Source organism: Trichechus manatus, unplaced genomic scaffold (assembly GCF_000243295.1).
Source record: "Trichechus manatus latirostris isolate Lorelei unplaced genomic scaffold, TriManLat1.0 scaffold00041, whole genome shotgun sequence".
Classification (NCBI taxonomy): Eukaryota; Metazoa; Chordata; class Mammalia; order Sirenia; family Trichechidae; genus Trichechus; species Trichechus manatus.
Window position 1 is genome coordinate 975,432 of NW_004443977.1, and position 12,060 is coordinate 987,491.

Sequence of the window (12,060 nt, forward strand, 5' to 3'; positions counted from 1 at the left end):
AAAAAAAAGAATTTTTTAAAGTGTTAAAAAGCAAAGATGTTACTTTAAGGACTAAGGTGTGCCTGACCCAAGCCATGGTGTTTTCAATCACCTCATATGCACGTGAAAGCTGGGCAATTAATAAGGAAGACCAAAGGACAATTGACGTGTTTGAATTACAGTATTGGTGAAGAATATTTAATATACCAGGGACTGCCAAAAGAATGAACAAATCTGTCTTGGAAGAAGTACAGCCAGAATGCTCCTTAGAAGCAAAGATGGCGAGACTTCATCTCACATACTTTGGACATGTTATCAGGAGGATCAGTCCCTGGAGAAGGACATCATGTTTGGTAAAGTAGAGGGTCAGTGAAAAAGAGGAAGACCCTCAACAAGATGGACTGACACAGTGCCTACAACAAGGAGCTCAAGTATAACAACGATCGTGAGAGTGGCGCAGGACTAGGCAGTGTTCCATTCTGTTGAACACAGGGTTGCTATGAGTTGGAACCAACCTGACGACACCAACAATCTCTCTTTGCCACAGCCTGCCCTTCTAGTCAATAAATATTATTTTACCCCTTCTTCAGAATACACCTGACCCATATCTCCAAGGGAGACAACCCAAAGTCTCATCTAATCATTAAATTCATTCATTTCAAAGTTTAGGATCTTTAGGCCATGTAGTCTCTCCATAGGGTCTGGATATGGCTCCCCTTGGTCTGGAGCTTTATAATCTAAAAATGTATCTACCCCCTCCCACACCTAATAGGCAGTGTTGGAACAGGGTCAAGACAACCACAATGAACACTCCCATTTGCAAAGGGGAAGAGTAAAGAATATACACCCTATGGAACAGCTCTACTCTGTCACAAGGGGTCTATATGAGTCAAAAATTAACTCAATGGTACTCAACAACAACAATTGGTCTATATTAATTCTGAAATTCCACTGGACAGATACTGTGAGAGCGTCTAACCCTAGGTGTGGCAGATATTCCTTGCTTCAGTCCTGATTTTTGCTCCTTAAAGGGTGATTTCTATCTACAGTTCTCTATGGCTCCTGAATCAGTCTCTGGAAGTTTCTTCCTTTTTCATTACCTACCTTGGCAATATTAGTAGATGTTTATGCTTTCTCTGAGGACTGCAGAGCTCTCAACCTATTTCTTGCCCACAGAAAGTTAGAGTCCTAAGGGTGGTTTAATTCTTGAACAGTAAAAGGTTCCTTTTAGACCAGGCTCATGGTTTCTTTAGTAATACAACATACTCAAAAACTCAAAAGTCTTCCCATCTATCTGCTCTCAGGTAATTCCATGTGCTGACATTCACACCCACAGTTCTTTGAGACATTCTCAAAATAATTTTTTTTTTTCCTTCTAAACCCTATATCTACTCCTCCTTTTCCCTTTCCCTCTTTATCTGCTTTCTTGGGATCTTTAAGCAGCTGCTGGGTTTTGATGGAAAATCCACACTCTTAATCCAATCTTTACCCAGAATAATCTTATCCAGCTCAAAGGTTTTACTGAGCATCATACCTTTAAGTCTGATATTTTCTAAGACCTTTGGGCCTTTACTACTCAAAAGTTGTCTTAATCTTATGATATGGAGGCTGGAAGCAGTCAGCTTTCCCAACTTTGCAAGGTCTTGAATTTCTAGAGTCCTTCTATTCCCTTTCATTTATGCTTTTAAACACGTAGCTCTGAAAAAGAACTAATTAGAAATATTATCAACAAAAAATATGATCACAAAGTAAAAGCCAGTGTATAGAATAAAATCTAAACAGAACATGGTCAATGGTAGAATTAGCAAATTACAAGATAATAAGGAATTTCCTGTAGTACAGAGACAAAGAAATAAAAATTATGAAAGAACAGTTAAGAGACGTAAAAATTTGAGCCTCTCAACCTACTGAGAATTTCAGAAAAAGAGAACAAGAAAAACACAGCAGAGAAACAAGAGATGAATGGCATTAGCAGAGAATTTTCTAGAATCGAAGCTATAAAACCTCATAATAAATGTGCACTCTGAAAAAATAAAAACATATGTCTACATAAAGACTTATATGTGAATATACATAGCAGCTCATTCATACTAACAAAACTGGAAACCACCTAAACTTCCATCAACTGGTGAATGGACAAACTATAGTATATGCATGAATGGAATATACTACTTAGCAATAAAAAGGAACAAACTACTGATATATACAACAACACAGATGAACCTAAAAAACATTAGGCTAGGTAAAAGAACCCAGATATAAAAGATTACATACTTTATGATTTGATTTATAAGAAATTCTAGAAAAGGCAAAACTATAGTCATAAAAGCAGATCAGTGGTTGCCAAGGGCAAGGGCCTAGAGGAAGGAGACTGACTGCAAAGGAGCAGGTGTAAACTTTTTAAAGTTGATAGAAATAGTCTATATCGTGATTGTAGTGATGGTTACACAACTCTATAAACTTGTCAAAATTCACTGAACTGTACAGTGAGTACCAAACAGAAGATAAATCCACAATTAGACATCAGTTAGTAAAAACTGTAGAACACCAAATAAACACAAAAGTCTTAAAAGCAACCAGACAGAAAGGACTGATTACTAACAAAGGAAAAATAATTACACTGACAGCCAACTGCTCATCAGTATCGAAACATTCCAGAAAACAATGGACCACAACCACCACGGTCTCCACCAGACTGAGTCCAGTACAACTAGATGGCACCCAGCTACTACTACCAACTGCTCTGATAGGAATCACAACAGAGGGTCCCAGACAGAGCTGGACAAAAAAGTAGAACAAAATTCTAACTCACAAAAAAAGACCAGACTTACTGGCCTGACAGAGACTGGAGAAACCCTGAGAGTACAGCCCCTGGACACCCTTTTAGCTCAGTAATGAAGCCACTGCCGAGGTTCACCCCTCAGCCAAAGATTAGACAGGTCCATAAAACAAAATAAGACTAAAGGGGCACACCAGCCCAGGGGCAAGGACTAGAAGGCAGGAGGGGACAGGAAAGCTGGTAATAGGGAACCCAAGGTCAAGAAGGGAGAGTGCTGACACGTTGTGGCGTTGGTAACCAATGTCACAAAACAATATGTATACTAATTGTTTTAATGAGAAGCTAGTTTGTTCTGTAAATCTTCATCTAAAGTATAATAATAAATTTTAAAAAAGAAAAAAATTCCAGAAAACAATAAAATAGGATTTTTAAAGTGCTAAGGGAAAATAACTATCAAAGCAGCATTTTACATGGTTCAATCAACTCAAAATGTCATTTAAGAGTGAGTGCAAAATACATTTTGAGACACACAAAGGAGGGTTTAAATTTAAATGTCCACAGACCTTCACTCATGTCAGAAACTACTAAAGAATGTACTTCAGCAAGAGGAAAAGTAAACCACGAGAGAAAAGGGGATGTAGCAGGGACTGCAGACTCTTCCCAGTATCCATTTTCCTCTTCTTCCTTTTACCAATAGACCCATCCTTAACAGAGTTTTAGCTATGTATACAACTTCCTAGCGAGTGATCTTTTATCTCTTGGTTTTCTATGTCATTATTTTTTGTTTCATTTTCATTAGGTTTACTTTATTGATGCCTTTAAGTTATGGTGTTGGTGAAGAATACTAAATACACCATGGACCGCCAGAAGAACGAACAAATCTGTCTTGGAAGAAGTACAGCCAGAATACTCTTTAGAAGCAAGGATGGAGAGACTTTGTCTCACATACTTTGAACGTATAATCGGGGGGACCAGTCCCTGGAGAAAGACATCATACCTGGTAAAGTAGAGAATCAGTGAAAAAGAGGAAGACCCTCAACGAGATGGACTGACACAGTGGCTGCAACAATGGGCTCAAACAGCAACAACTGTGAAGATGGTGCAACACTAGGCAGTGTTTCATTCTGTTGTACATAGGGTCGCTTTGAATCAGAACCGACTAGATGGCCCCTAACAACAACAACCATATTATTGCTGCTGCTGTTGTTGTACAGCCTCCCCTTCTGTGCATATACTTGTAGCCATGTGGCTAAATTCGGGCCAATGGAGTATGAGTCAAAGTAGAATAACTTCCAAGCATCCGTAACTTAAAGACAAGTGACCCCCAGATTTCTGATATCACTTCCCAAGGGCTGGAATGTGGACATGATTATGACCATGTTCAACAGTGCAGCCAAGGAATACATCCTAGGGGACAACAAAGCAGCAAGATGGAAGAAACCTGAGTTCCTGAATGACCCTGTAAAACCAAGTTGCCCACCAGTCTTTACCTGCCCCCTCAATTCTGAAATGCTATATACAAGAGAAAGTATATTTTTAAAGCCACTATATTTGGTGGTTTCTTTGTTACAGTCACTTAACCTGTAATCTAATTTTACAGGTAGAGCACACAAAAAAATAGTGAACCCATGTATTAAGAAAATCTAGTAGCAAATGTAATTAATTACTGGCTGTAAAAAAAAATAACTAGATTGGAGTAGATATATTCAATGAATAGTTAAATGGTAGTGAGATTCATGCTTTAAGTAAAAAAAAAAGTATAAAAACATTGAGTAACTTTACTCATTATTAGAATAATTTGTAGTTAAGTATGTTAAAAATTAGGAGTAACGACTGGAAGAACAAAAATGTAATGTATAGCTTCCAAACTAGCAGAAGGAGAAAGGAATGAAGCAAATGCCACCAAATACACAAAAGAGAGGTGAAAAATAAGAAGCAAATACAGAGATGAGAAATAACGGCAAATGTGAAAAATAGAAACTTATTAGAGTAGTTTTTTTAAAATCTAGTTATATGTTAGCTTATAAAAGAAATACCTAAAATAAAACCAAGCAGAAAGACTAAAAATAAAGGGCCAGCCAAAAGATACAGTAGTCAAATACTAACCAGCAGAGAAAGTTGGTAAGATGTATTAATAGCATAAGAGTAGAATTTAATTTAAAAGAAAAATATTTTAAAAGGATAAAAGCGTACTACGTAATCATAAAAGGAACAATTCACAAAGAAATAACAATACATGTTGTCATGGACTGAATTGTGTCCCCCAAAAATATCTGTCAACTTGGCTAGGTCATGACGTGATTTCCTTATGTGTTGTAAAGTCTATCACTATGATGAGGTTATATGTGATCTCCTTACGTGCTGTAAACTCTATCACTATGATGAGGTTATAATGATGACGTCTACAAGATTAGATAGTGTCTTAAGCCAATCTCTTCTGAGATATAAAAGAGAGAAGCAAGCAGAGACACATGGGAACCTCATACCATCAAAAGAGCAGTGCCAGGAGTACAGAGCGTCCTTTGGACCTGAGGTTCCTGCGCTGAGATGCTCCCAGACCAAGGAAAGACTAATGCAACACCAGGACCTTCCTCCAGAGCCGACAGAGAGAGAAAGCCTTCTCCTGGAGCTGATGCCCTGAATTTGGACTTGTAGCCTACTGACTGTGAGAGAATAAACTTCTCTTTGTAAAGCCATCCACTAGTTGTATTTCTGTTGGAGCAGCACTAGACACCTAAGACACATGTCTACCAAACAGCATTACTTCTAAATGTAAGAAACAAAAACGAACAGAATTAATAGGAGAAACTGAAAAATCCACGATAGGAGAAACTTTAACAAACTTATATCAAAAATTGACAGATTATACCAATGTTCATTTCACAGTAGCCAAAAGGTGGGAACAACCTAAATGTCCATCAACAGATAAATGGATAAACAAAATGTGGTGTGTATGTATATATACATTAATATGTATGTGTGTATATATGTATTCACACACAATGGAATATTACTCAGCCATAAACAGAAAGGAAGCCCTGATCATGCTGCAACATGGATGAACCTTGAAAACATTATGCTGAGTGAATTAAGTCAGTCACAGAAGGACAAATATTTTATGATCCCACTTATAGGCAAATGTATAGACACCAAAGTGGTTACCAGAAGTGGTAGGAAAAGGGGAAAAAAGTAGTCATTGCTTATGGAGTGCTGAATTTCTGTCAGTGGTGGTGGAATAATTTGGAAAAGGATAGTGGTGATGGATCTACAACATGAGGAACATAATCAATGTCACTGAATTATACATGTAAAGATTATGGAATTGGCAATAAAAGTTTTGTTATATATATTTTTACAATAAAAAAAATTGACAGATTACGATATGTAAAGATACAGTAGATACATACAATAAATAAACAAGTTTAAGCTAATAAATATTTAGAGAATTCTGTAATCAACAAATAAGGAATATATATATTTCTGTTATATATTGAGCATTTATAAAATTTGATTAGCAGTAGGTCACAAAGAATGGAATCCATACGGGCCAATCAGTTCACAGACTACAATATGCTTACCGTACTTTTCCCAAATAATGTGCGTGTTATACGTGTTTTTTGCCAACCAAGCAAACCCCTCACACATTATTCTCCTAGGCACACTAAGCACGTTATATGTGTGGGCACATTACTTATGTTGGCTCGTTTTTAGAAAAAAAAAAAAAAAAAAAACCAGTAAATAATAAATTACAATTAAAAAAAGTTTCATGAGTTTGGAAACATTAAAATGTACAATTCAATAACCCTAGAATTAAAAAGGCAACAACACTGAAAATAACAACATATTTAGAAGTGAACAATAATGAAAGAAATATGTGGTATACACTCTAGGTGATACCTGAATGAAAACTGGGAATGAGTTGTAAGATCAAGCCAAGAAGCTAAAACATCACCATCAACAACAGTAATAACACAGCAAACCTAATGTAAATGAGCAAAAAAATTTAAAAAAACAAAAAAAACCATAGAAAACTGAGAGACAAAAAATATCAATAAAGCCAAAGTTTACTCCAGGATGAAAAGGCTAGTAAGAAAGACAAAATGTTTGAAAAAATTCTGAAATATAGGGGAACTTTTCTATTAAAAAGTAAGACTTATCATAAAGTTGTGTAATCGGGATGGATATATAAATATAAGAAGTGCAGTAAAAGACCCACACATATATTGAAACTGAACATGTGACAAAAGTGATATTACAAACTCAAAATTTAAAAGAATTCCTACACACACATACGCACACACACAGAATAGCCCAATGAAGGAGTACAAAATATGTTAATTGTTAGACAAAAAATAAAAATATCTGAGTGTCAATAACACTAAGGCCCATTCTCACTATATGCAGGAACAAGTGAATTAAGAACAGTAGTAACATAACATTTCATACTCATTAAACTGAACAAATTAAGCAGTAATGAAATATAAAATGTTATCACAGATGTGGAGAAATAGAAGCTTTCACACACTGCCAAAGGAAGTGTCGATATTCAGTCACATCAGAGAATACTGAAAAGCTGAAGACAGTCATGCCTAAGATCTGGCAATTCTACTTTCAGGTATATACCCAAGAGAAGCTCTCCAAAGGTGTAAAAGGAGATACAAGGTCACTGAAATATTCTTTTCACTAGCATAAAAATTGAAACAACATACATGACTATTGATAGAAAATAGAACAGATAAATATATCATTGTATTCATATAATATCCATTCCATTCATACACTGGAATAACTTACAGGTAGTATAAAACTAAATAATATGACAAGCAAAAACAAGCAAGCTACAGAAGAATTTAAACAAATACCATTTATATAAACTTTAAATGTAAAGGAAAATGTTATTTTACACACAGATATACACCTATGTGGTAAAAATATAAAAACGTATATGAGAAAAACAAATATAAAAAATTTTGAATCAGAATAGTCATTCCAGGGGCATGGAGGAGGAGAAAGGGATCAGGAAGGAGTTCACAGGTACTTTAACTATACAGGTAATGCTTTATTGCTCTAAAAACTAAACCCAAACCGGTACAAATTTAACATTTGATAAATTTCAGGATGAAATTTCAGGATGAGTACACTGGAGGAAGAGTCATTAACAACCTGCAATATGTAGATAACACAACTTTGCTTGCTGAAAGTGAAGAGGACTTGAAGCACTTACTGATGAAGATCAAAGACTACAGCCTTCAGTATGGATTACACCTCCATGTAAAGAAAACAAAAATACTCACAACTGGACCAACAAGCAATCATGATAAACGGAGAAAAGACAGACATTGGCAAGGATTTCATCTCACTTGGATCCAAAATCAATGCCCATGGAAGCAGCAGTTAAGAAATGAAAGGATGTATTACATTGGGCAAATCTGCTGCAGCAGACCTCTTTACAGTGTTAAAAAGCAAAGATACCACTTTGAGGGCTAAAGTGTGCCTGACCCAAGCCATGGTATTTTCAATTGCCTCGTTGTTGTTGTTGTTGTTGTAAAGTGCCGTCGAGTCGGTTTCAACTCATAGCGACTCTGTACAACAGAACGATGCACTGCCCGGTCCTGCACCATCCTCACAATTTCTGTTATGCTTGAGCCCATTGTTGCAGCCACTGTGTCAGTCCATCTCATTGAGGGTCTTCCTCTTTTTCACTGACTCTCCACTGTACCAAGCATGATGTCCTTCTACAGGGACTGGTCCCTCCTGATAACATGTCAAAAGTATGTGAGATGAGTTTTGCCATCCTTGCTTCTAAGGAGCATTCTGGCTGTACTTCTTCCAAGACAGATTTGTCTTTTCTTCTGGCAGTCTATGGTATATTCAGTATTCTTCACCAACACCATAATTCAAAGGCATCAATTCTTCTTCGGTCTTCTTTATTCTTCTTTAATTGCCTCCAAGGGATGCGAAAGCTGGACAATGAATAAAGAAGACCAGCCCCTGGAGAAGGACTTCATGCTTGATAAAGCAGAGAGTCAGCAAAAAAGAGAAAGACCCTCAATGAGATGGACTGACACAGTGGCTGCAACAATATGTTCAAACATACCAAGCACTGTGAGGATGGCACAGAACTGGGCAGTGGTTCATTCTGTTGTACGTAGGGTTGCTATGAGTCAGAACCAACTCGATGACACCTAACAATAACAGTACACACAGGTGTTTGTTATATTGCTTTCTATAATTTTTTATATGTTTGGAATTTTTCTTAAAGCAAAAAAAAAAAAACACACAAGAAGCTCTAAGGAGATACCAAAGAGACACACTCAGAATTTCTCCCATATCTTAAAATAAATGTCAGTAAACTAAAAGTTTAAAATATGTATATCATTTTTATTAGCTACAGTCCAACAAAGAAGTTCTGAATCGCTCAAAAAGTATGATAAAATGAATTTGGTTAATACAAAGGTACTATAAAAATAGCTTCAAATTTTAGGAAATATCAAAAATCTTAACATACACCAGCTACCTTTTATAAAGTCTTCTAATAATTATTTTGTATCAAGAAATGAGGAGAAACAAAAACAGTAATAATTTTAAAAAAAAAAAAAAAAAGAACACAGACAATACCTTAGAGGCACGAATCTGCCTGTGAACATCCGTTAGTTGTTGGATTTTGTATTCTAGCTCTGAAATCTGGGCTTGAAGCCATGTCCATCGGCTGCCAACTCTTGCTCTGTCTACAAGCCACTTCCATTCAGTACTACAGTTACTGTGAACAAGACAAACACTGTTAGTCAAAGCATAATGGTAATCAAATTTTCACAGAGACTGTTTTAATAACTTCCTTGACTACTGTCATACAATTCCAATTTCCTTGACAAAACATTTAATTACATTAAGGGGGAGAATGTCATATCAACGTCTTATCAAAAAAAAAATTTTCCACCCCACAAACACCTGTTTTATTCACTATTAAGTATTCAGTAGTAGGATAATCTCCTTTGCTACTTAATACTTTATTAATGCTGCTGAAGGGCTGAATGGGAGGTGGGACAGCAATGGAAAGGAAATAGGAATGACAACACTAGCACCCTGTAAAAACTGTTACATGAGGCTTTTATATATAAGTAGATGTCAAGTATTGGACAAGTGATTTGAGCTATGCTGGATCTAAATCCATGTAACAAACTGTAGTGTACACAACTTGACTCCAAATAGTTTTCATTTGCTAAAACAGGCATTACTACTAACTAATTACTTAAAATCAATTTAAAGAAACTGTCAAAAATTATCAAAAGTATGAATGCTCTATGTTAATGAGTTGAATTGTGTCCCCCAAAAAATGTGTGTCAACTTGGCTAGACCATGATTCTCAGTATAGTGTGATTGTCCACCATTTTGTCATCTGATGTGATTTTCCCATGTGTTGTATATCCTTCCTTTATGATGTTAATGAGGCAGGACTCAATCTACAAGATTAGGTTGTATCTTGAGTTAATGTCTTTTGAGATATAAAAGAGAGAAGCAGAGAAGAAGGGATCTCCTACCACCAAGAATGAAGAACCAGGAGGGGAGCATGTCCTTTGGACCCCAGGTCCCTGCACTCAGAAGCTCCTAGACCCACCCAAGAGAAGAAGGATGACAAGGACCTTCTCCTAGAGCTAAGAGAGAGAGAGAAAGCCTTCTCCTGAAGCCAGCACCCTGAATTCGGACTTCTAGCCTCCTAGACTGTGACAGAATAAGCTTCTGTTTGTTAAAGCCATCCATTTGTGGTACTTCTGTTATAGCAGCACTAGATAAAACACTGCTACACTACATTTCAAGTAAGTATATCAAATATAGACGTCTTGAGATGTTTAAGATAAACAGCTTGTTAGAAACCCAATTTCCAGGGCTCACAGTGTATAGATGACAAATAACTTATAAAAAGCCTTTCTTTCATGCATATTTGAAAATAACAGTTGAACCCTAGTTCCTCCTAGCTCCTGTATCTTATGGCAATGGCATTGCTCTAATCCACAGTTTGCGAAATTACAAATAAATTACTTTATGAAAATATTCCAATCATGCCAACTAGAAAAAATTAATTGGCATTACAGTTTGTGTATGTGTTTGGAATAATTAACTATAAGATACACATGGCCAAGTAAAGAAAAACATAACAGAAATGGAAGGTATAACTGAAGAGCAATAACTACTTAATGGCAAAACAAAAAAACTTTCTTAAAAAAAAAAACTTGTCTCACAAATGCCATAATGTGATGGAATGACTTTCATATAGTCAGCCAGAGAAAACCTGTGTTCTGTGAAATCACTTATTGTCTAAAAACAATTATTAGAACTTTGCTGTAGAATTTATTCATTACAACAAGATTTTATATTTTATCTGTGCTCCCAAAAGCTGTTTTGTTAAAAGATTATAATGGTACACAATATGATTAAGGAGACCCTCATATAAATTAGAATTTTTCTTCTTATTATTTATTCAGTTTATAGTCATTACTGTGAGTTTGTGAATGACATTCTTTTAAATAATGTTTTTGTAACTATTGACAAAATAAAGCGAATGCCTAATCAAAATACACTATTCAAAGACAATATTTAGTAATACTAAATCCCAATCAAGCAATCAGAGAGGAAAGCAAGGGTCATATCATGCAGTATGCTGCACGGTGAGGGTAAAGTGCTTGGATTGTTTTAGAAGTGGAAGCTACTTCCTAAGTAGGAACAAAATTATTTTCCAATCACTCTGGCTACTAGGTGGAGAAAGTATTGTAGTGGGGCACAAGAAGAAATAAGGAAACCAATTAGGATGCAACTGTAATAATCTGATAATAGTGATCTCCAAATATTTCATGTGATGCCCCACATTTCTCAGCCTTCTTTGCACAGAGGTTGGAGCACAGGACTAGTTTTTACCAACAGGCTATCAACAAAAGTAACATTGTCATTTCTATTCCATGTGATGATCTTCAAAGCCACTAGTCCAGATAGTATAGCTACCAGATGGTGCACAGCCCAAAACACATCAGAATATATACGAGCACAGTAAACCTTTGCTGATATTTGGAGGTTATTCATTACTCTACATACAGCCTAATCTGACTAATTCACTGAACAAAGATGGTAACGGCTTGAACTAGGGAAGAGGGGGATAAAGAAAAGACAGAAATAAGAAGATGGATACAAGGTTCATTTTAAAGTTGATAGGACCAGACTTAATGGTCTAAGACTGGAGGCACCCTGGAAAGCATGGCCCCTGGTCTCTCCATCACCCCAGAACTAAAACAATTTCCGAGGCCAACTCTTCA

At 36.2% G+C, this 12,060-nt stretch overlaps 1 protein-coding gene across 3 annotated transcripts in view; it reads right to left on the reverse strand.

The window, feature by feature from the left end:
• KANSL1L (KAT8 regulatory NSL complex subunit 1 like) overlaps window positions 1-12,060 on the reverse strand; it is a 144,775-nt gene that overhangs the window by 85,549 nt on the left and 47,166 nt on the right. For all 3 annotated transcript variants that reach the window (XM_023731224.1, XM_023731222.1, XM_023731223.1), the window contains exon 3: window positions 9,377-9,518. In XM_023731224.1, the coding sequence (XP_023586992.1) occupies window positions 9,377-9,518 (142 nt within the window). The remainder of the gene's footprint in view (window positions 1-9,376; window positions 9,519-12,060) is intronic.